Source organism: Bubalus kerabau, chromosome 21 (genome assembly GCF_029407905.1).
Source record: "Bubalus kerabau isolate K-KA32 ecotype Philippines breed swamp buffalo chromosome 21, PCC_UOA_SB_1v2, whole genome shotgun sequence".
Lineage (NCBI taxonomy): Eukaryota > Metazoa > Chordata > Mammalia > Artiodactyla > Bovidae > Bubalus > Bubalus kerabau.
In genome coordinates, this window is record NC_073644.1 from 35635871 (window position 1) to 35659785 (window position 23915).

The 23915-nt window shown below is 41.8% G+C and overlaps 1 protein-coding gene across 13 annotated transcripts in view; it reads left to right on the forward strand.

Annotated features, from left to right (window-relative positions):
* The window catches only part of OSBPL1A (oxysterol binding protein like 1A), a 228779-nt gene extending 205112 nt beyond the window's left edge, over window positions 1-23667 (forward strand). For all 13 annotated transcript variants that reach the window (XM_055559777.1, XM_055559775.1, XM_055559780.1 and 10 more), the window contains 10 exons: window positions 3643-3777; window positions 4935-5032; window positions 6110-6292; window positions 10820-10927; window positions 12249-12338; window positions 13459-13585; window positions 16148-16264; window positions 16806-16929; window positions 17912-18002; window positions 22434-23667. In XM_055559777.1, the coding sequence (XP_055415752.1) occupies window positions 3643-3777; window positions 4935-5032; window positions 6110-6292; window positions 10820-10927; window positions 12249-12338; window positions 13459-13585; window positions 16148-16264; window positions 16806-16929; window positions 17912-18002; window positions 22434-22536 (1176 nt within the window). In that variant the 3' untranslated portion in view covers window positions 22537-23667. The remainder of the gene's footprint in view (window positions 1-3642; window positions 3778-4934; window positions 5033-6109; window positions 6293-10819; window positions 10928-12248; window positions 12339-13458; window positions 13586-16147; window positions 16265-16805; window positions 16930-17911; window positions 18003-22433) is intronic.
* The last annotated feature ends 248 nt before the right edge of the window (window positions 23668-23915 follow it).

The following is a 23915-nucleotide window of genomic DNA, read 5'->3' on the forward strand; positions in this document are numbered from 1 at the left end:
TCAAATGCTTTTTCTGCACATCTGTTGAGATGATCATATATTTTTATTCTTCATTTTACTAATGGCTTGTGTTGAACCATCCTGCTTCTCAGAAATAAATCCCACTTGATCATGGTATATGACCCTTTAAATGTATTGTTGAGTTCAGCTTGGTAATGTTTTCTTTTACATCTGTGTTCATAGTGGATATTGGCCTATAATTTTCTTTTCTGGGTCTGCCTTTGTCCTTCTCTGGTTTTAGTGTCAGGATAATGTTGACCTTTGATGCTTTTGAACTGTGGTGTTGGAGAAAACTCTTGAGAGTCCCTTGAACTGCAAGAAGATCCAACCAGTCCATTCTGAAGGAGATCAGCCCTGGGATTTCTTTGGAAGGAATGATGCTAAAGCTGAAACTCCAGTACTTTGGCCACCTCATGCGAAGAGTTGACTCATTGGAAAAAACCCTGATGGTGGGAGGGATTGGGGGCAGGAGGAGAAGGGGATGACAGAGGATGAGATGGCTGGATGGCATCACTGACTCGATGGACGTGAGTCTGAGTGAACTCTGGGAGTTGGTGATGGACAGGGAGGCCTGGCGTGCTGTGATTCATGGGGTCGCAAAGAGTTGGACACGACTGAGTGACTGAACTGAACTGAACTGAATGTTGACCTTGTAAAACGACTGGCAATGTTCCCTCCTCTTCTGTTTTTGAATAGTTTGAGAAGGATCAGTATTAATTTTACTTTAAATGTCTGGCAGAATTCACCAGTCAAGATATCTGGTCTTAGACTTTTGTTTGTTGGCAGGTCTTTGATTACTGCCTCAGTCTCTTTACTAGTAATTGGTCTGTTCAGATTTCCTGTTTCTACATGATTCAATTTTGGTAGGTTGTTTTTTTCCAGGAATTTATCCATTTCTGAGGTTGTTGATATTTCTTCCTACAGTCTTGATTCCGCATTGTGATTCATCCAGCCTTCTCATGATGTACTCTGCATATAAGTTAAATAAGCAGGGTGACATTATACAGCCTTGTTGTACTCCTTTCTCAATTTTTAACCAGGCATTTGTTCCATGTCGTTCTAACTGCTGCTTCTTGACTTGTGTACAGCTGTCTCAGGAGACAGGTAAGGTAAGGTGGTCTGATACTCCCTAATGTTTATGTTTAGGATTCTGTTTTTTAATCTTCATCTAGAGTTAAAAGTGAACTACTTAGCCCCATTCAATATTTGACTATCCTTCAGTTAAATTTTTCTGTAAAGAAAATGACCATGATTGAATGAACAGATTGGAAGTACTGCTCCTCCCTTTGATGTTAAAAGAAAATGTGACTTCCAGGCAGCAGTAGTAGGAGTACAAATAGAATAAAGGGTTTTTGGAAGGCATTCAGCTTGGTAGTAATGACAAAAATTTTAAATGAGTGCATACCTTTGACCTAAAAAACCCACTTATAGAAATTTACCTTAAAACCATATTTGCTCATGTTCTAAAATATTAAATTGTTCATGGTATAGCTATATATGAAAGTGAAAGTGAAGTTGCTCAATTGTGTTTGACTCTTTGCGACACTGTGGACTGTAGCCTACCAGGCTCCTCCATCTGTGGGGTTCTCCAGGCAAGAATACTGGAGTGGGTTGCCATTCCCTTCTATATATATATAGACTTAAAAAAATTTTTTTAATGAATAAATGTAGCATTTGCTAATGTGCCCAAACTAGTCTAAGTGTTTTGCAAGTATTGGTCTTAGAAGAATGCTTTTAGTAGATTATGCTATATACGTTGTTAGATTAATGCCATGGTATTGTAAGGAAGCTGGCAGAGTTTAACTTGGCCAGAGTTGCATGACTGCTGAATGAGAGAGCCTGTCATGGAGCTCAGCCTGATTCTGATGTCTTAACCACTGAATAGCACAGGGATTACAAAGAACTTGACAGACTTAGGGATGTACTGTACGTGTGCGTAAGACCTCCAAACACAAGGACAGCAAAAAAGGCAAGTAAATGAACCAGTACACATAGCAGATGCCATGCATTTAAAAAACCCAGTAAGGTATATGTGTACACACATGTACACACATGTGTGCAAATACACAGCAGTGTACCCCAAACTGTTGTTGATGCTTTGCCTCTAAGGAAAGGAGCATTTTCATGTTTTTACTTCTATTACTGAGCATTGCATATTCCTTTTTTTTTTTTAAAAAAGAAAAAAAAAAGAAAAAACCCATGAAGGTATTTTAAGTAAAAGAGAGAGAGTCTGAGACATCTCAGTTAAGACAAGCCTTGGCAGTCCCCGCTTTCTTGACTTGGCCCACCAGTGAATTTCTGCATTTACCAAGATCTCAGGATGTCACATAGAAAAGAGCCTTCTGTTCTTTATCTCCTTATACATTCCTGTTCTCTTCTGTCTTCCCAGAGAGGCAGTGTAAACCTATCATTTCTTTTCATTACATTGAGCTGCTACATCTGTCTGCATTCTGCAGTATTTTATGATAATAAATGAGCTTCTGGTGTGTGTGTGTGTGCGTGTGCACATGCTGGTTGTAGTTTTGTGAAGGTCACTTGATTAATTGTGCACATCTGTAAGAATGTAGATGTTTAGAGGGGTGGGCGGAAGCAGGTGGCATTCCACCTGGATGGTGCCTTGGGGTTGTTCACATGATCGTGGTTTTAGCAGGTTTCATGAAAGACCTGATTCCCACGAGAAAGGTAAATAATGATAGGTGGAAGGTTGGGAAGATTATCAGAATAATCTAGAGAAAACCAAGATAAGTTTGTTACCTAATGAATTTTTTTTAAAGATCCTATGGTGCTGCTGTTTGCTGGCAGGATATGGTAGGGAAAGTGACAGTGTTAGTTGCTAGGTTGTATCCGACTGTTTGCTTCCCCATGGACTGTAGCCCACCAGGCTCCTCTGTCCATGCAGTTCTCCAGGCAAGAATACTGGAGTGGGTTGCCATTCCCTTCTCTAGGGGATCTCCCGACCCAGGGATTGAACCCAGGTCTCCTATGTTGCAGGCGGATTCACCGTCTGAGCCACCAGGGAAGCCCAGATAAACAGAGGTGAAAGGTTGCAATTGAGGTTAGAGGACCCCTCCCAGTCATTAAATTATTCTTGGAAGTCTACATGATTGTGTCATTCTATCAGACAGAATTTAATATCTATTCTGTAAAATATACATGAGCCATCTAGCACCCTAGTTCATAATGTATATGGATGTGCTCAGAAAACCTCAGTATTGTCTGTGAAAAGCAGTCTGAAGTTCTTTTGAAAAATCATCCACAAAAAATGGTCTGTGTGGTAGCTTCCTAGCCCAATGTGGAGATGTTTGGTCTTTCATCCCCGTCACCTTTATTTGTCATTTGCTAATTCTGATCTGAGGCAGACTTATTAACAGGCATCATCTCAGTGATCACTAGTAGACTGCAGGCTCCTTGAAGCCAAGGAAGAACGTCTGGGTAGTCTTTGTATTTCCTTCAAGGCCTAGAACAGTATATTCCACATGGTTAGACGGTCTGGGAAGACTTAGGAAATTGAACTAATGCTAATTAAATTTCATGGGTCGCTGTTTTCTGTGACTTTCTTTCCAGGAACATGTTATGTCGAGATGGAAGCATGTAGGTTTACTGTGTATTTTGGACATCAGTTTCCATTTTCTTATTCACTAGGAACTCTCCAAGATCACCATGCCAGTTATATTTAATGAGCCTTTGAGCTTCCTCCAGCGACTCACTGAATATATGGAGCATACATACCTCATCCACAAGGCCAGCTCGCTCGCTGATCCTGTGGAAAGGATGCAGGTGCGTGTCGCCAAGCCCTGGGAAAGACTGAAGTCTTGGAAGGTCTTCTCTGCCACCTCCCCTACCTCCCCACCCCCCACCTACACGCACAGAATTCATGTTAAGTTTAATGCGAGGTTAGGAAATGTTATTAATACATAACATGTTTGGAGTGTCATCTGTGTTCCTTCCACAGACCAATGAAGATTGGAAGAAAGCAGAAAGGTCCAAAACCAAACCTGAGTTTAGTGAGCTGTTTCTGAGGCATTGTTTTAGAAAGTGGCATTGTGTTGGGGGAAGACAATTCAGCCTTTCAGACTTCTCAGAGTGTTTCTAGGAAGACATGTATACACATATATAAATAAGTGTATTTATGCTTATGTATTTATATAAATATGCACATACTACTATAGGTTAAAAAAGAGGACAAGAAGGAATTGTACTTCTTGATTTTTTTTTTTTGAAGGGAAATATTCATGTGATATATATGGATGGACTAGACACAGGGAGAGTGGATACATTGTTCTCCTTCCAACAAAACAATAGCATTCTAAATGGAGTCTTGTGTCCTTCCATGTATGTAAAGCAGCTTTTCCCAACCTCACTGGACTTGATACCAATTTGTTTGGTTTTATCTCTTCACCCCATCCTAAAAGGGATGTGAAAGTGTTAGGCATGTCTGACTCTTTGCAACCCAGTGGACTGTAGCCCACCAGGCTCCTCTGTCCATGGGATTTTCCAGACAAGAATACTGGAGTGGGTTGCCATTCCCTTCTCCAGGGGATCTTCTAGATCCAGGGATCAAACCTGAGTCTCCTGCATTGCAGGCAGATTCTTTACCATCTGGTGGTGTACTTTTTAGAAATTTTAAAGGAATTAAAAGTAATGTCAGATGTGAGAGTCTTTTTTTAAAGTCCTTGAGAGTATTTATAACACTGTGAGTATATTTATAAAAACCACAGTTGGGATGACTTACAGGAAGAGACTCAGAGTCATTTTCATTCTGAATATCCAGATTGGTTTATTAGTTTGCTTATTAAGCCATCTTAAACATGCAACATAATTAAACTCCACAGAATCATTTTGTAAATTACTGTCTTCAGCAAAATTTCAGTTCCTGAAAGAGTGAGGAGCCAGCGGGGCTGGTTTTAACCTATGCTCACGCTCTGCCCCCCCAGTGTGTGGCTGCATTTGCTGTCTCCGCTGTTGCCTCGCAGTGGGAACGCACTGGAAAGCCTTTCAACCCACTCCTGGGAGAGACTTACGAGTTAGTTCGGTAAGATCTTCCACTCTATTCCAGGCGGATAGTTGAATTTGCATGATTTACATAGCTCTTCAAGTGAAAATGGGTATTTTTTGAGCATTTACCAACATTTTGTAAGACTGGAGAAAAGGTAACAACTTTGATGTTTGTTTCTGTGATGTTATTTTAGAGACTGTCAAAAGTATGAAAGCATATATAAAGTGGACCATTATTAAAAGTAAATACAAGAATTTCAGTATTCCTGATCTTGCAGGATTAGCTATCATCCTTTCTACTTATGTGGCCCATTAGGATAGATTTTTAAAAAATAACTGTATAAAATGTATTAGCATAAACTTAGATTGTTGGCATAGAGGCAGTGAATGTATCTAAGGGTGCAGTACTGTCTGCCTGCAGTGGCTTGCTTCTTTACACACGGTTAGAGAATTCATTTGGCTTTTGTTTTTCTGAATCTTTCTCTTGGTCCACAAGTTTTGATCTCATTTATTCCCTAGATGTTTGAAAAGGAAACAGTTTAGATTCTTCTTAGTATAAAATGGGATGATACGTTTTAAATTTACATGGCTAGTATTGTCAGTTCATGAAAATCACTGCAGTTCATGGGTATTCCTTATTTTAATGTGTTTAAGTAGCTCGATGTAAAATAACATTGGCTTTAGTTGTTTGGGATGCATTTTTGCAGTTTCTCATGTATTGTCCTTTTCATCAGGATGATAATAAAGAATTGTTCAGTTTGTCAAATCCGTTTCCTTAATACTTTAACATTGCTTTTTAAAAAGATTTATTTTTAATTGAAGCATAGTTGCTTTACAATGTTGTGTTGGTTTCTGCTGTACAACAACATGACTCCGCTATAAGTATACATATATCCCCTTCCTCTTGAGCCTCCCTCTCACCCCCCCGTACTCCCCTTCCCACCTCTCATCACAGAGCACCAAGCTGAGCCCTCTGTGCTGTACAGCAGCTTCTGATGTATATTTTACACATGGTATATATATTAGCATTGCTTTCAGACTGAAATGACAATAATGTATATCTTTTGTGATGAGTGTATTATAACACTACCTTTTTTTTTTTTTTAATCTTAAGAGATGACCTTGGTTTCAGACTCATCTCTGAGCAGGTCAGCCATCACCCACCCATTAGTGCATTTCATGCTGAAGGATTAAACAATGATTTCATCTTTCATGGCTCAATCTATCCCAAACTGAAGTTCTGGGGGAAGAGCGTAGAAGCAGAACCCAAAGGAACCATCACGTTGGAGCTTCTTGAGTGAGTTGGAATCATACGTTTTACTCATTTCGTGTGTACCTATGCTATGCTAAGTCACTTCAGTCGTGTCCAACTCGGTGCGACCCCATAGATGGCAGCCCACCAGGCTCCCCCGTCCCTGGGGTTCTCCAGGCAAGAACACTGGAGTGGGTTGCCATTTCCTTCTCCAGTGCATGAAAGTGAAAAGTGAAAGTGAAGTCGCTTAGTTGTGTCCGACTCATTAGTATATACACTTACACGCAGACCTGACCTTGTTGTTCAAAAGCTGGAGAAAACCAAAGCTGCTTTTATAAAACATAAATTTTCTACTGTCATGTAAAAGAATTTGAGAAATGTGGCAACAGCCATGGTTAATCAGCCTAGGTATGTGTAAACAGTTTAACTTGATATATGACAGTGGTTTTATGTAGATCTATTTTAAGATTAAGTGGAGTTAATCAGTCCATGACATTATCATGGTAATAATGCCTTGTTTAATCATCTTTTACAATGAACTCACTTTGAGAAATATTGAAATAACAATCACATTGGCACATCTTAGGCATTAGGTTAGTTGAAAGTTCTCTTCTTTTGCGATAGAAAAAAGATTGCCATGAAATATCTCTCCATTTATTTGTGTCGTCTTCAGTTTTGTTCATTACCGTCTTTCCATTTTCAATATACAAGTCTTTCACATCCTTGCTTAAATTTATTTCTAGGTTTTTTTATTTTTGATGCAATTGTAAGTAAAATTGTTAATTCTGTGCTCATGGATTGAAAAAGTACTGTTAAACTTTGTCATACTGTACAAAGCAGTGTACAGATTCAGTGCAGTCTCAATCAAAATTCCAATAACATTTTTTGCACAAATTAAAGAAGACAGTGCTACAGTTTGTATGGGATCACAGAAGACCCCAAATTGGCAAAGCGGTCTTGAGAAAGCAGAACAAAGCTGGAGGCATCATGCTCCCTGATTTCAAACTGTATTACAAAGCTATAGTAATTAAAATATATGATATTGACATTAAAACAGATATATAAATCAGTGAAACAGAGTTAGAGAGCCCAAAAAATAAGTCCATGCAAGTAGGGTCAATTAATTTAAACAAAGAAGGCAAGAATATACAGTGGAATGACAGTCTTCTCAATGGTGTTGGAGAAATTGGACAGACACATGCACAAGAGTGAAACTGGACCACTGTTTTATTCTATACACAAAATTGACTCAAAGCGGATAACAAACTTGAACATAAGACTGAAAGTCATAAAACTTCTAGAAGAAAACATAAGTGGTAGACTCCTTGACATAGGTCTTGGCAATGATGTTTGAATCTGACACCAAAAAGAATAAAAGCAAAAATAAATAAGTGGGACTATATCAAATTAAAAAGCTTCTGCACAGTAAAGAAAACCATCAACAAAATGAAAACGCAGCCTACTGGATAGGAGAAAATACTTGCAAATCATATAGGCTAACATCCAAAATACATAAAGAACTCATACCACTCAAGAGCAAAAGAAAGTAAGTAAAAAATGGGCCAAAGATCTGAATGGACATTTTTTTCAAAGAAGACATACAGATGATCAACAGGAATGAAAAGATACTGTATGTCATTAATCAAGAAAATGCAAATCAAACCACAGTGAAAGGGAACCTTTGTGCATGGTTGGCAGATGTAAATTGGTCCAGTCTCAATAGAAAACAATTTGGAGATTCCTCAAAAAATTAAAAGTAGAACTACCGTGATCCAGCAATTCCACTTTGGAATACTTAGCCGAAGAAGACAAAAACATTATCTCAAAAAGATATCTGCACTCCCATGACATTATTATACATATTATACCTGTATAATGTGTTATATTATATTAATATATATATATATATATATATACACACACACCTGTTCCACACAACAGCCAAGATAACAGAAGTAACCCAAGTATCCATCATTAGATGAATGGATAATGAAATTGAGGTACACACACATACACGAATATTATTCAGCCATAAAAAAGAATGAAATCTTGCCACTTGCAACAACATGGTTGGACCTCAAGGACATTATGCTGAGTGAAATAAGTCAGAGAAAGACAAATACTCTATGACCTCCTTATATGAGAAAAAGAAGGAGAAGGAGAAAAAATAATAAACAGGCTTTAATCCTAGAGTGACTCAGATATTGAAATTTGTATCAAAGATTTTAAAGCTTGGTTTAAATTTTGCATTTCAAATTTGCCTCCAAGTTTAAAGCTGCTGTTATACTCCATGACATAAAGATGAACACTCTTAAAATGAATAGAAAGACATTGAAGCCAAGAAATTGAAGTATTTTTGGAAATTTTAGTACTGAAAAAATACAATAACAAATGTAATAGCTGGGATAGACTCAATAGCAGAATAAAGATGATAAAATATGTACAGGATCCACAGCTGAAAGCTATAAAACCCTGGTTACGGGAATCAAAGGCTATCTGGGTAATGGAGAGTCTACCATGCCTCACTGTGCTTGGAATCCTTAATGTAATTCATATGTTTGTTCTCCTTTAATTGATCTATAAACAGTGTGTATTAACACAATCCAAATTTAAATGTCCCAGGATGAATTTTGGTAGATCAAGAGATAGTGGATCCTAAAATTTATTTGGAAAGATAAATGAAACACTGTAGCCAAAATAGTTCTGAAAAGGAGGAACAGAATGATGGACTCCCACCTCCTAATTTTAAGACTATAGTGAAGCTATTGCCATCAAGACTGTTGTATTGACAGAAAGACAGACACATACATCAGTGGAACAGAGAATAGCATCCAAAAACTGACCCACAGAAGCATGGTCCACTGATTTTTCACAAAGGTGAAAGAAAGCACTGTTCAGTAATGAAGGGTGGTCCTCTCCACAAATGGTGTGAGAACAGTTCAACATGCATGTGTTAAAAAATGAACCTCAACTTACACCTCACACCCTAAGCAAAAATGATCCCAACATAGATCATAGGCTAAAATCTAATGTACAGCTTTAAGCTTTTGGAAGAAAACAGGAGAAAATGTTTATGACTTTGGGTTATGCAATGACATCTTATAATACCAAAGGATAATCTAGAAGAGACAAAATTGATAAATTAGATTTTATAAAAATCTGTTGCTCAGTGAAAAACACTCTTAAGAGAACAAAGAGAGAAGTTAGAGATGGATAAACATTATTTGTGAATCATTTATCAACAAAGGACTTGTATCTAGAATGTATAAAGCATTCTCAAAACAGTAAGAAAACAGACAACCCAGTAAGAAATTGGACAAAAGATGTGAACAGATACTTTACCAAAGAGATATATGAATGACAAATGAGCACACAAAAACATGCTCAACAGCCTCGGTCATTAGAGAAATGCAAAATTAAAATCATAGTGAGAGCCCACTACACACCTATTAGAATGTCTAAAATCAGAATTTTTAGAGCTGACAGTATCAAGTGCTGACTAGGATGCAGGGCAGCCAGAAATCTCATATATTACTGGGGGATCTGGTAAAAGAGTAGAGCCACTCTGGAGAACAGTCTGGCTGTTTCTTACAGAGTTCACCTTGTGTTAACCAAATGATTCAGCAGTGCACTCGTAGGCATTTACTCTGGAGAAACAGAGAGGTGTATTTTTGCAAAGACCCGTGTGCAGATGCTTATAGGAGTGTTACTTAAAATCACCAAGAACTGAAAGCAACCCAGCATGCTTCAGTGAGTAAATGGTTAAACTGTGATACATTCATATAGTAGAATACTACTCAGAAATAAGAACAAATTATTGATACATAGAATTTAAAATGCATTATACAAATGAAGCTAATCTCAAAGGTGACATGGTATATTATCCCATTTATATGACACTCTGGAAAAGGCAAAACTATTGCAATGGAGAACAGATGAGTTGTTTAGGAATTCCAGGTGGGGGAAGGTTTGACCATAGAGGGCCAGCATGAGCGAATTTGTGGAGGGTGTGATGGAATTTGTGGTTGTGGTACTAGTTACAATGATCTACACATGCACTGAAGCTCACAGAACTAGAGAACACTCAGAAAAGTGAATTTTACTGCTTTTGAATTAAAAATACATTTAGGCATAAGTGTACGAAGATGTAAAATGAATGTTTTCAAAAGCAAAGATTGTGTAAAATTGAAACTTACTCACATACACAAGTTTTTCCTTTTGGCAAGGTGGAAAGTACCAAATAGACCATTTTTCTTTTCTACCTCTAACTTAATTTATTATGTTTTCACCAAACTTTTGAAGACTTAAGATGATTATATACATAGTTTAATTTGGAGTTTGGTAGAAGCATAGTTTTGTTTTAAGTTTTTGCATCCTTTTAAGAAACAATAAGAATTAACCAGATGATACCTGTTTTACTGGGATTAACATCAGTTTTTATAGTCTTAGAGTTGAGTGCTCTCCAGCAGTCTGATAGGTTATCCTGAGTCATGGCATTTGAGGCAGAGGTGCTTTTTAAACAGACTAACACTTCTCACTTCTTTGGGCTTTGGCTTTCTTTTTGTTTCCTAGACACAATGAAGCATATACGTGGACGAATCCTACGTGCTGTGTGCACAACATCATCGTGGGAAAGCTCTGGATTGAGCAGTACGGCAACGTGGAGATCACAAACCACAAGTGAGCCGGTTCATCGTTCCCGCCCCTTCATTTGCATCAGAGGGGTCTGGTAGTCTTTGTGTAAAAGTTCTAGTAGAGGACATCCCTGGTAGCCCAGTGGTTAAGACTTCGCACTTCCCCTGCAGGGGGCCTGGGTTTGATCCCTGGTCCGGGATTGTAGATCCCACATGCCATGTGGTGTGGCCAAAAAAGTGCATTGCATTGCAAGGAGTTTCCTGGCAGTCCAGTGGTTAAGACTCCACACTCGCACTGTGGAAGGCCTGGGTTCAATCCCTGATTGGGGAACTTGGATTCCACAAGCTTTGCAGCTCGGCCAAGAATATATGTATAAAGCATTTTTAAAAGTTCTGTATATATGGGTAAATTAAAAAAAAAATCCTAGTAGAGTCTAATGACAACTTAAGAACCAGGCAGTGTAACTCTGTGGTAAACTGAAGCCAGTCCATTTAATGAACAGAATTTAGTAGCTGTGGCTCCCAGGCTAAGTTGCTGCATGGCACGTGGAATATTCAGGACCAGGGATCAAACCCATGTCCTCTACCTTGGGTTCTGAACCACTGGACCGCCAGGGAAGTCCTTAATGAATAGAGTTTATATTTTTAAGTCTCTAGTTATGGAAGACTGGTGAACTCAGAGCTTCGGCAGCCTCAGGGAATCTTCATTCCTGCCTCCCTCAGCTCATCATGCTGACACGTTTAGCTTGTATTGTTCACATGGGGACAGGTGACAGGAGAGACAGGAGAGTTGGAAAGAGGTGGATTCAAATCCTACTGTGAGCCTAGGCCCGTGTCCTAGTCAGCTCGGGCTGTGGAGACAGAACATGGTGGGCCAGGTAGCTTCAAGGGCAGACGTTTATTTCTCATGCTTCTGGAGACTTGAGGCCCAGGTCAGGGTGCTGGCAGACTCAGTGCTGGGTGAAGGCCCTCTTCCTGGTTTGAAGTTGGCTATCTTCTCAAATCTTCGCATGGCAGAGGGAGGGATCATCTCCCCAAAGTCTCTTATTCAAAGAGCATGCATCCATTCAGTTCCACCCTTAGGACCGGATTACCCGCCTTACATGGGTGACAAGGCTTCACCATATGAATTGGGACGGGGGGTAGGCAGACATTCATTCCATAGCAGCAGCTCACTTATTTTTTATGAACCTTGCTTCTTCTTTGTGGTGGGTTCAGTACTGATTATGGGTTAATTATGATACTCTCTGTGTGGAGCCTGGTGTGAGTTAGAAAATCAGTAAACAGCAGGTGCTGCCAGAGAGTCACTGTTCTTTGCTGCTGCTGCTTTGTTGAACAATAACCCGAGCTCACTGTCTCCTTTACAGGACTGGGGACAAATGTGTGTTGAATTTTAAGCCGTGCGGCCTTTTTGGTAAAGAATTACACAAAGTTGAAGGCTACATTCAAGATAAAAGGTAAAGTTCCATTTTAAATGTTGACTAGTATAGGTGTTGTTCACTAAGTAAAGTGTTGTTATTAAAATCTGCCAACACCGGAATTCCCTGGTGGTCCAATGGTTAATACTGCAGGCTCCCACTGAAGGGGGCACAGGTTCGATCCTTGGTTGGGAAACTTAAGATCCCACATGTTGTGTGGTTCGGCCAAAAAGTTTTTTAAAGGAAGAAAAAGAAAATCTGCTGTTATCTCAGTTCAGTCGCTCAGTCGTGTCTGCCTCTTTGTGACCCCATGGACTGCAGCACACCAGGCTTCCCTGTTCATCACCAACTCCTGGAGCTTGCTCAAACTTACCAAGTCAGTGATGCCATCCAGCCATCTCATCCTCTGTCGTCCCCTTCTCCTCTTGCCTTCAATCTTTCCCAGCATCAGGGTCTTTTCCAGTGAGTCAGTTCTTTGCATCAGGTGGCCAAAGTATTGGCGCTTCAGCTTCGGTCCTTCCAGTGAATATTCAGGACTGATTTCCTTTAGGATTGACTGGTTTGATCTCCTTGAAGTCCAAGGGACTCGCAGGAATCTTCTCCAACATCAGTTGGGAGAAGCATCAGTTCTTAAAAAGCATCAGTTCTTTGGTGCTCAGCTTACTTTGTAGTCCAGCTCTCACATCCATACATGACTACTGGAAAAACCTTAGGTTTGACTAGACAGAACTTTGTCAGCAAAGTAATGTCTCTGCTTTTTAACATGCTGTCTAGGTTTCCTGCCGTTATCTAGGAAACAGCATTTCAGTAAATTGAAAAACTCTTCTGCAAGAAATATCTATTTCTTTAAAGAATCTGATTTGTAACCATCTTTATTTATGAAAAGAGAGGCGTCCTTAATGACTCAGACTGTAAAGAATCTTCCTGCAATGTAGGAGACTCAGATTCTATCCTTGGGTGTGGAAGATCCCCTGGAGAAAGGCATGGCTACCCACTCCACTCTTGCCTGGAGAATTCCATGGAGCCTGATGGGCTACAGTCCATGGGGTTGCAAAGAGCTGGACATGACCGAGCAACCAATACTTTCAGTTTATGATAATATTCAGTTACCCTGAGACACTGGTTTAATTGTTGGCTCAACATCGATTTCTTTTGGCAGCAAAAAGAAGCTCCGAGCCCTCTACGGGAAATGGACAGAGTGTTTGTACAGTGTTGACCCAGCCACGTTTGATGCTTACAAAAAAAATGATAAGAAAAATACTGAGGAGAAGAAGAACAGCAAACAGGTAAACAATCCCAGAAGATGGTGTTGAGGGGGATCCCTGGATGGTGGCCCGATAGTGGGTCACAGCGTTACCTTTTACACTTGGTTTCTCCTTGACCTTTTTTGTTGTTGTTGTTGTTACTGTTTTTAACAGCAAAACCATTTTGTATTGGGTAAAGCCAATTGGAGACCCCAGTTGGATTCCTGGGTCGGGAAAATCTGCTGGAGAAGGGATAGGCTACCCACTCCAGTATTCTTGGACTTTCCTGTGGCTCAGACAGTTAAGAATCCGCCTGAAATGTGGGGGATCTGGGTTCGATCCCTGGGTTGGGAAGACCTTCTGGAGAAGGGAACAGCTACCCACTCCAGTATTCTGGCCTGGAGAATCCCTGTGGACAGAGGAGCCTGGCAGGCTACAGTCCATGGAGTCGCAAAGAGTCACACACAACTGAGTGACTTTGATATAGCCGATTAACAATGGTGTGACAGTTTCAGGTGATCAGCAAAGGGATTCATCCATACATATACATGTATCTGTTCTCCCCTAAACCCCTTTCCCATCAAGGCTGGCACATAACATTGAGCAGAGTTCCATGTGCTATACAATAATGAACAGATGATCGGACTTGCTACTGATTCTTGGGATACTCTCCCATGGAGTTATGGGTGTGTGCTGTGCAGTTATACACACAGTGTTGAATTCACATCGCTTTGGAAAGTTGGAGTTCATCTTAGTGAGACAAATATTCTTACCCTCCTTCTGTTTATGTGCGTTAGCAGTTGAGCGCTTCTGAATATTTACACCCAGAATAATCACGTGGGTTTTCATGCAGACAGCAGTGTTATTGCCCTCCTCTGTATCCGAGATCCCAGGAGCTGAGAACATCGCAGTTAAGGGAATCGTTGCTGGACGGCCATCCTCCTCTTATGAAGCTTCCTCCTAACGGGACAGTTCAACCTTAGACTCTCCCCTTGTGAGGCCACAGCTTCTTGTTGCAGGACCCTGGGAGGCTGGACTGCTCAGTGGAGTCTGAGCTAGAGAGAGGTTGCACCTGTTTGCACAGGAAGCGTTGGAGGACTGGTTACTTTCCAGTAACGGGCATCAGGGATCAGAGCACGAGCTCAGCTTGGAATTCTGCCTCCTCCGCTTCTGAGTGGTTTGATCTTAGGCAGATCCCTACCCTCTCTCTGCCGCAGCGCCTCATCTGTAAAATGGAGACAGTAATAGCACCCTCGTGTCAGAGCAGTTGACAGAGGTCAGGGGCCCCAGGTGAAGACAGCTCAGGTCCCGTCCTCTTTGAGCATCACGGCCTGGCTCTGTGCTCCCGGCTCCCCTCGCCCCGCTGTGTTGCTTGCAAGAGGCAGAGCCTCGCTCTCCCCTTACAGAAGTGGGGTTCAGTACAGCAGAAGGCATTGGGGAAATTCCAGAAAACCTCCCTCATGTCCCATAAAGCCCCGGTCAATCTTTGTAGACAGAAGGGCCTTGCCCCTTGGAGAAGGCACCCTCATGCTCTCCCTGTGTCTAATCTCGCCTCCCAGGGCCTCGGCCACTGTGGGTTTCTGATGCTCCTGAGGATAGTCAGATGCCAGGCGAAGCTTGTCACCAGCGTCGTCCCCTCCTGGTTGCTGTTTTTAAAATTCAGTGTCTCAGCCAGTAGTTCTAGATTTGGTAACAATGACATTGGGAATATGACTTCACTTTCCAGAGGCTTAAATTCTTTATATATAAAACTTTATGGGCCAGTTACGTAAGGACTAAATATACAGAGAGCTGCTGGCATAGCTCTGCTGGGGAAGGGGAGGGAGCGGGCAGCTAGTGGAAATGCTGCTTTCTTTTTTAGCTTAACATCTTTTGATTGAATACTTTGAGGATCCCTGCTGGTTTGGGTCATTGATAAATTTAGTTAAATGCTCCAAGAATTTAACCTTGCCCTCATAATGTTCCACGAACTACTTAAATGAGTTATTTTGGATTTTAAAAGAAGCTTTAAAAATATTAAACAGTAACAGGTGATGACAACAGTGGGGATGGGAAGGCCTTGCATGCTCATAGCCCCTAACCGTGACGCGACACAGGCTCACAGCATGGACTCGGTCACTCGGCCCACGTTTATTGGCTTCCTGGCCTGGATCGAAAGGTGAGGCTGCGAGAATGAGAAAGACACAGTGCCCTGGCACTCATGAGGTTACATTCTAATGCTGCACAGTGAAAACTGCTTATTTTACAATTTGTTGCTGCTGTTGGTCAGTCACTAACTCATGTTCGACTCTCTGCGACCCCATAGACTGCAGCATGCCAGGCTTCCCTGTCCTTCAGTAACTCCCAGAGTTTGCTCAAACTCATGTCCATTGAGTCGGTGATGCCATCCAACCGTCTAATCCTCTGCTGCCCCCCGGCCCCCTTCTCCTCTTGCCCTCAGTTTTTCCTAGCGTCAGGGTCTTTTCTGGTGAGTCAGCATTTTGCATCAGGTGGTCAAAGTATTGGAGCTTCAACTTCAGCATCAGTCCTTCCAGTGAATATTCACGGTTGTAAGTACGATCTTTTTAAAACGTTTCAGTTTTGTTCCTCTGTTGGCTCTTCCAGGTGAGCGCTTCTGAGGAGTCGGATGAAATGCCAATGCCAGATTCCGAGAGCGTGTTCGTCATCCCCGGGAGCGTTCTCCTGTGGCGAATAGCCCCGCGGCCTCCGAACTCAGCCCAGGTAAGGCCTCCTGTTTACTTGGATCTGATGGCGCTCTTTCCCCGGCCTGGACAGAACCAGGAGGAGGGCGGGGGTGAGAGGCGGGTCATCGAATTGCTCCTCAGTCATCCCTCTGTGGTTCCCCCACCAGGACTTGGCATTGCTGCCTCCCAGGCCTCCTGGTGTCTGGCCGAGATGCCTTGGGGTGGGCCTGTGGGGGGCTTCCTCTACACTTACTGAGGAGTAAGATCGACTCTCTTTAAGTGCATGGTGACGCAGCCAGATCCAAGTGAGACTTTTCATGTGGAATGGAGACTGTTGGTTTGGCTCGTAGTTCTCCCTGGAGCTGATGGTGGTGAATGTCACCCGGGGGGTTTCCTTGAGACAGACTCCCACAGCTGGCACAGACCCGGGTGAAAACATGGAGATGTGTGGGCGCAGAGAGGCTGGCCATCATCACCCTAGAACAGAGCGGGGGATCCCTGTCGAATCTTCTAGCCTCAGGGTTTCATTCTGCATTAACCTCCAGTACATGTTAATTTGAACATTTTCTTCTTTTTAGATGTACAATTTTACTAGCTTTGCAATGGTTTTGAATGAAGTAGACAAGGAGATGGAGAGCGTGATTCCTAAGACAGACTGCAGGCTGCGGCCTGACATCAGAGCCATGGAGAACGGGGAGATAGGTAACGTGCCTGGCTCCAGGGAAGGTGGATTTCTTTGAGGGGGATGGTTTGCCTTACTCCCAGTCACTGTCTGTGTTTTAGTCTGTTAGGGCTTAACGTTTTATATGTTCGCACAAGCATCTTACATGTTAGCATTTTAGGTGTTAGCACAAGGCATCCCTGGTGGCTCAGATGGTAAAGAATTTGCCTGCCAATGCAAGAGACCTGGGTTCGATCTTTGGGTCAGGAAGATCCCCTGGAGAAGGGAATGGCAACCCACTCCAGTATTCTTGCCTGGAGAATGCCATGGACAGAGGAGACTAGCGGGCTATAGTCCTTGGAGTCATAAAGAATCGGACACGACTGAGCAACCTTTACTTTTCCCAGATGATGCTAGTGGTAAAGAGCCTGCTGCCAGTGCAGGAAACATAGGAGACTGGGTTTGATCCCTGGGTCAGGAAGATCCATCCCCTGGAGGAGGGCATGGCAACCCACTCCAGTATTCTCGCCTGGAGAACCCCATGGACAGGAGCCTGGCGGGCTACAGTCCATAGGGTGGCACAGAGCCAGGCATGACTGATGTGACTAAGCACATGTTTGTTTATTTGCCAGACCTCAGTTGCAGCATGTGGGATCTTTTAGTTGTGGCATATGGGATCTAGTTCCCAGACCAGGGATTGAACCTGGGCCCCCTGCATTGCAAGTGCAGAGCCTCTGGACCATCAGGGAAGCATTTTAACATGACTTCTGAGGCCTTCAGAATAAGCAGGCTCCTTGGGTAAACACAGAGGCTGTGGAAGGAGGTGAGAGGTCCTGGACGCCAGCATCACCTCTCAGCGGCTTGGGCTGTGTTCAGTTTTGACATGCCGGAACTGTGGTGCTTGTGTTCTGATAAAGGGCGGCTGTGCTAACACCTGCCTCCGTGGAGTGAGTGTGCCAGGTGCTGTCCCGGGCGGCCTCTGCTTGTACAATAACCATTTTTTCACTGCTACGCTGATTCTAGATCAAGCTAGTGAAGAAAAAAAGCGACTCGAGGAGAAACAGAGAGCGGCCCGCAAGAACAGGTCCAAGTCGGAGGAGGACTGGAAGACGAGGTGCGCTGAGGGGCTGGGGTGTGTGGATGGAGGTGGGGTGCTGGCAGATGTGTGGACTACAGAGCGGGCTCACCACACCCTGCGAGTTGTCCCCAGGCCTGAGAAAAAAGTACTTTCCTTTGACCAAGTTCAAGCTGAAAGGGCTGCATGTGTGCAAAGAAAATGGACTATTTGGAAATTAAGGTTAAAATATTTCTATACAGTTCACACAGGTCGATGTCAATTAAGCAAACTCTTCCTTATCCAGCTAAAACACTTGTCCCTTCTGTAAGAGGGAAAGTAGAGTTACAGATTTTGGTATGAAATAGGTTCAGAGTTGTTTGTGTGGGTGAATTATAGGAGCTTTGCTTATACATATATCATGGATCAAGGATATTTAGACAATGCCTTTACTCTTCCAAACACACAGCACACATCATGGAAATACAGTTTGTCAAAGTGACATCCTGGATTCCATTAAGAAACAGAAACTGGGTAGTAAAATGCGCAAGTTCTGAAAATTTTTCAAAAGAATCAGGAGTTACTTAGTCACTTGGGTTGAGTAATAGAATCTCTTGTAAAGAGGAATAGAACAAAAACATTTTTTACACTTATATAATAGAAACCATTGTCCCATTATTCAAAGTTGTTAAGTAAATTTCAGAGCCAGTGTGGGCATAATTTCACAACCAGTTTAGTAGATATTACTTGGTAGCTCCTTTGGCACCTTATACCTTTATTCGAAATAGGAATGATCTTAGATATCATCAAGTCCAACAGTTTCGGGATTTTTTTGTTAGCATCAAAATCTTTCTTGCCAATGAACATACGAAGAATCTGCAAATACAGAGCACATGGCCACAGAGCTGCGGGGGTAGGATGAGGGCTGAGCATCAAGGTTCACCTTCTCCCACCCACGCACATGCAGGATCCGGGGAACCCCTGGAAAGCCATTAGTCTAGAAATCCCCTTGTACGTGAAGAAACAAATGCTGGTTGTATTTCATCTGAGAGTTGCTCAAAGACAAGTACACCCCGCAGACCATGATTAGAAAGAGCCACAAAAACCAAAACCACACTGCTTACTGCAGTCCCTTCTGAAAAGACTCGATACATTTTTATCATTATTTTTAGTCTCTTTTGCAGAAAGCCCACTTTGTGCTGTATTTCTAATTAACTCCTTTATTTTTCTGACCCCATTTTCAAGTGTGCAAAGTAAACGAAAGTCCAGTCAGCATGTTTACTGTTGGGTGAAGTCTTACTTTCAGAACGCAACACGCTTTGGACAGCTCTGTGGTGGCCTGGAAATCAAACTGGAAGCTAGGTTTGTGAGCTCCGGTTTGGAGCCTTACACATGCTTGCTTCCACCGCTGTCTCTTGGCATCCAGAGTTCTTATATGGATATACAGACCTTAAAAACGATGCTGCTGACCCTTGGTCAAAAGAATATGTGCTTGGAGCCCTTTCCCATTAGGGGTGAGAGGTGGTGTTCGCTGACTGGGTCTTCTGGCTGATAATGTGCTTTTGAGCAGCTGGGTTCAGTTTGTGTCAGGGTAGAGGTTGTACAGCTTATAAAGGGATGTGTTTTGCAGGGGAGAGTTGAAACCAGTCCTTGGAAACCACACCCAGAAACGTATAACCTGTCCCAAACTCATCCACACTAAAAGCTGGCTTTCATGTTGATACCAGTTTCAGTCATTTGAAAAAAGTTCAGGCTCTAGGATTTTTCAGGCTTTAAACTGCACTTCATACACATGAAAATGGCTGCTTGTGAGCCTGCCCTGTTTTCCAAGAGAAGCCCAGAGACCTTAGCAAGTGGGGTTATGTGGAGAGGAAGTGGTGGGACTGGTGAGAGACACGGCTTTGAAGAGAAGGTGGGTGATGACGCCACAAAAGGTGGTGAAGTCATCTCTTCCCCCCGTAAGAGCATCATGCAGAATTAATAGCGTTCTAGAATGTTATATTACTGATTACATTATAGAATGTTGTATTACTGACATGGGGCTTCCCTGGTGGCTCAGATGGTAAAGAATCTGCCTGCAGGAGATTCGGAGACCCGGGTTCGATGCCTGGGTTGGGAAGATCCCCTGGAGAAGGAAATGGCAACCCACTCCAGTATCCTTGCCTGGAAAATCTCATGGACAGAGGGGCCTGGAGGGCTGCAGTCCATGGGGTCGCAAAGAGTCGGGCACGACTGAGCGACTGACACTTAACACTTATATTACTGATCACATTATAGAATGTTGTATTACTGACATGGGGCTTCCCTGGTGGCTCAGATGGTAAAGAATCTGCCTGTAATGCAGGAGACCCAAGTTTGATCCCTGGGTCAGGAAGACTCCCAGAAGAAGGGAATGACAACCCACTCCAGTATTCTTGGCTGGAGAATTCCATGGACAGAGGAGCCTGGCGGGCTGCAGGCCATGGGATCACAAAGAGTTGGACACGACTGAGCGACTTACACACACATGTCAGTCATTGACTAACACACATTACTGACATAGACTCATGGATTTTTAGACTCAGAAACATTACTAAAAGGCAACAAAGACATCTCCCCATCCCCTCTTCTTTTGCCCATGCTTGCCTCAAGTGTTTGACTTTGGAAAGACAGCATGGACTTTTGTGTTTGTGGAGGGGATACGCTGACAGCAGCAGAGGTTTCCAGACCTGAATGCTGGAAATGAGAAGACCAGACATTGAGGGACACTCTAGTCCTTAGTATCAGATCCTCAAACCTGATTGTCTTCCATGCTGTGTTCCAGTTCTCCCCAAGAACAAGTGCTCCCCATAGGGAGGCCCTGCAGACACGGCCTTCAGTGGCTTATGTGTGAACCCAAAAAAGTCCTTTGCTATTCAATGAATCTCCTGTTCTGTGACGTCTCTGCACTTGACTTGCCCGTTGTCCACTTCGTAGGGAGGAAGTCCTGTGGTGCAGGCCTGAGGCTTGGTTAATTTTTAGAGTCATTTTTGATGACCTTGATTTTGATTTGATTGATTTTCTGAAGTGCTTGGATTTTGTTAAGCCTGATTACAAAAGTGCTCTTATTGCTTGGACTTTTGAGACCAAAAGGAGTGAAATTGTATGCTTCATTTAGACAAAAATTCTGTGACTTTGATCAAAGAAAAATCCTTAAAGTATTTCCAGCATGGTTACCAAAGTCTTGAGAAACACGTATCTTGATAAATATTTGATATTGATATTTGACTTTTAAATTTTTTAATTAGGGAAAAGTCCCCAAAGCTAAATAACTTCTGTAATAATTTAGAAATTTGGGCCTCGTGGGCCTTTACTCTCTCAGCCTTCCGGGAATTAGCCTAATCGGAAGCATGTTTTCTGCCTTAGGGCTTTTAGTGTTGCTGCAGTGGTTAACAGGGGCCACGTGGCATTTATCTAACCTCACTCTAATTGCTAAATATTTTTGAGGCAATTTATTTGGAAAGATGACAGACATGAAACTATTTTTATAAATATTACTCTGAAAAATTAAATCTTTCTAGAAAATGTTATACAAATTCATATTTGAACCTTTTGAAGAAGTAATTTGCATTTCCATTACCTCAAGAAAGCTGGGAATATTTAGGAAATGGGTGAATTGTTTTTTAAAGGGCAAGAAAATTAGGGCAGCTCTTTCTAGAGTTTGATCAGATGGGTAAGAATGTTAGAAGCTAGATGCAGCCTATAAATCTACATTAGTATGGAGAAGAGAGAGACCCAGGAAGATGTGGGCCAGATTAATTTCAGTGGATTATGTGTAACATAGGATATTTGGAAAATGGTGGTCTTTAAAAAGGCTTATTTGATATCATGGTTAACTTGGGCAAGTTATTTAACTTCTCTGACATTGAGCTCCTCATTTGTGAAATGGAAGTAATATTTTGGGGTGGGGAGATTTACTCTGAATCAGGCATCTTCCTATTACTGTAGGTAGACTGTAAAAGTCTCCTTACCCTGATTCCTTATTCCTCATTGCTTAAAAGCTGCTTTATTCTGGAAGGTAAGCGGTGGACAATGAGATACCATTACTGAATGCCATGGAAAATCCTTATCTTTAAAGTGGTCTTATTACACATTTCAGAATATTGTTTTACATACTCTGAGCACGACTAGGTGCATGCTCAGTCATGTCTGACTCTTTGAAACCCCCATGGACTGTATGTAGCCCACCAGGCTTCTCTGTCCTGGAGTGGGTTGCCATTTCCTCCTCCAGAGGACCTTCCCGACTCAGGGATTGAACCCATCTTCTGCACTGGCAGGCGGATTCTCTACCACTGAGCCACCCGGGAAGCCCATTGTTGTACATAAGTGCTCTCTAAAAACGCTTAAGTCTTCTCGGAAACCTGTAGCTCACAGAATGAAGTGAATCGCTGCAGTAGGGGAGTCTGCAAGCTGGTGAAGCAGTGAGGATCCTGTGATTGCAAACAGTTTCCCCTGTAAATCTTGTCTTAACAGGTGGTTCCATCAAGGCCCTAATCCCTACAGCGGAGCCCAGGACTGGCTTTATTCAGGCAGCTACTGGGACAGAAACTACTTCAATTTGCCTGACATTTATTAAAATGTAGACAAGTTGGGGCGTTGTGACTCATCTGCAGATAAGTCTTAAACCTATGTTTTAAAATTTTCTTCCTTGGTTTCTACTCATCTTTTAAAAAAAACGGAAAAAACCCTCTCATGATAACTTGCCCTTCACCCAACAGAAGTGGGGTATAGGGTGATACCAGTGATGAAAGTCTTAGGAAGAATGGGTAATTCTGCTATCCGGTCGTGCTCCTTTGGAATACTATTTTATACAGAGGTATGGGAAACTGCTGGCAAATATGCTATTGATGGTTGCTGTTGCCATATTTACCGAAGGTTTATACCTAAATGTAACTTTAGCTTTATGGAATTATATAGTAACCCAAATCAAGTTATTTTGAATATTTTTATGCTGTCATGCTTGAATGTTTTAGATTTAACTTTGAAATGTTTAAAATTCTCCTATACAAGGTTTATATGCTCAAATATAGAGGTGTATGTCATTTTGTAAAGATTACATTGAAAAGATGGCTTTTCTTTACACTAATCCTCTCAATTTTGCTCCCTCCGATCCCTAAAAAGAAAAAAAAATGTCTGAATGTTCGGAAGAGACATTCCTAATTTGAAAATTCAAAACTGGAAAAGGTATTTCATTTGCTTATTTTAGTACTCTGAATTTACTTTTACAATTTTCTATAATTAATGTCATTAGAATTAAAAGGTGTTTGAATTGTATGTTTGAAAATATGTATAAAACCTAGCAATTCACAAAAATACCATAGAAATAGAGGTTTTAGGCACCATCATTACATAATGACAAACCTTTTTAAATGCTTCAACTTCCAGTGGCAAATGCCACCAGAGAAACTCAGTTGTATTCATGTATTATAAATATCAAACTATATAAAAGGAGGTCTTGTGCATTTCAGGTTTGCAAGGCACCTGTGTACTTAAGATATGTACGGAGACCTACTGTACAGTAGCTTTGCCCCTTTAATTGGGGCACATTAATCACATGGTATTTATCTACCCAACCCCAGACTGAGATTTCGCTCCTAGGGGCCTTAGGTAACTGCCAGTAAGTTATTTCAATGGCTGTCTCAAAGTTAACAAGTGTTATAATGAAATAATCTACCTGATGCTAATAAAGGCTTTAGAATGTTCTAAACAGTGTGGTTTCATTTAAACTTTCAAATATACTCATAATTGCAATTCATGTGATCCTGAATTGTCAAGCGTGTCCTTACAAAGAAGTCCCTGTGGGGCCAGAGTTTGCGCTGAGCGTCTTCTGGGTAAGAGTACGGTGCCACTGTATGCACTTGCTGTGAATGCCAGATAGGGAATGATTAACTGGAAAACCTTGCTAGAAAACTGCTCGAGTGGAAATATATATATTTTTTTACAGTGTGTACTTAA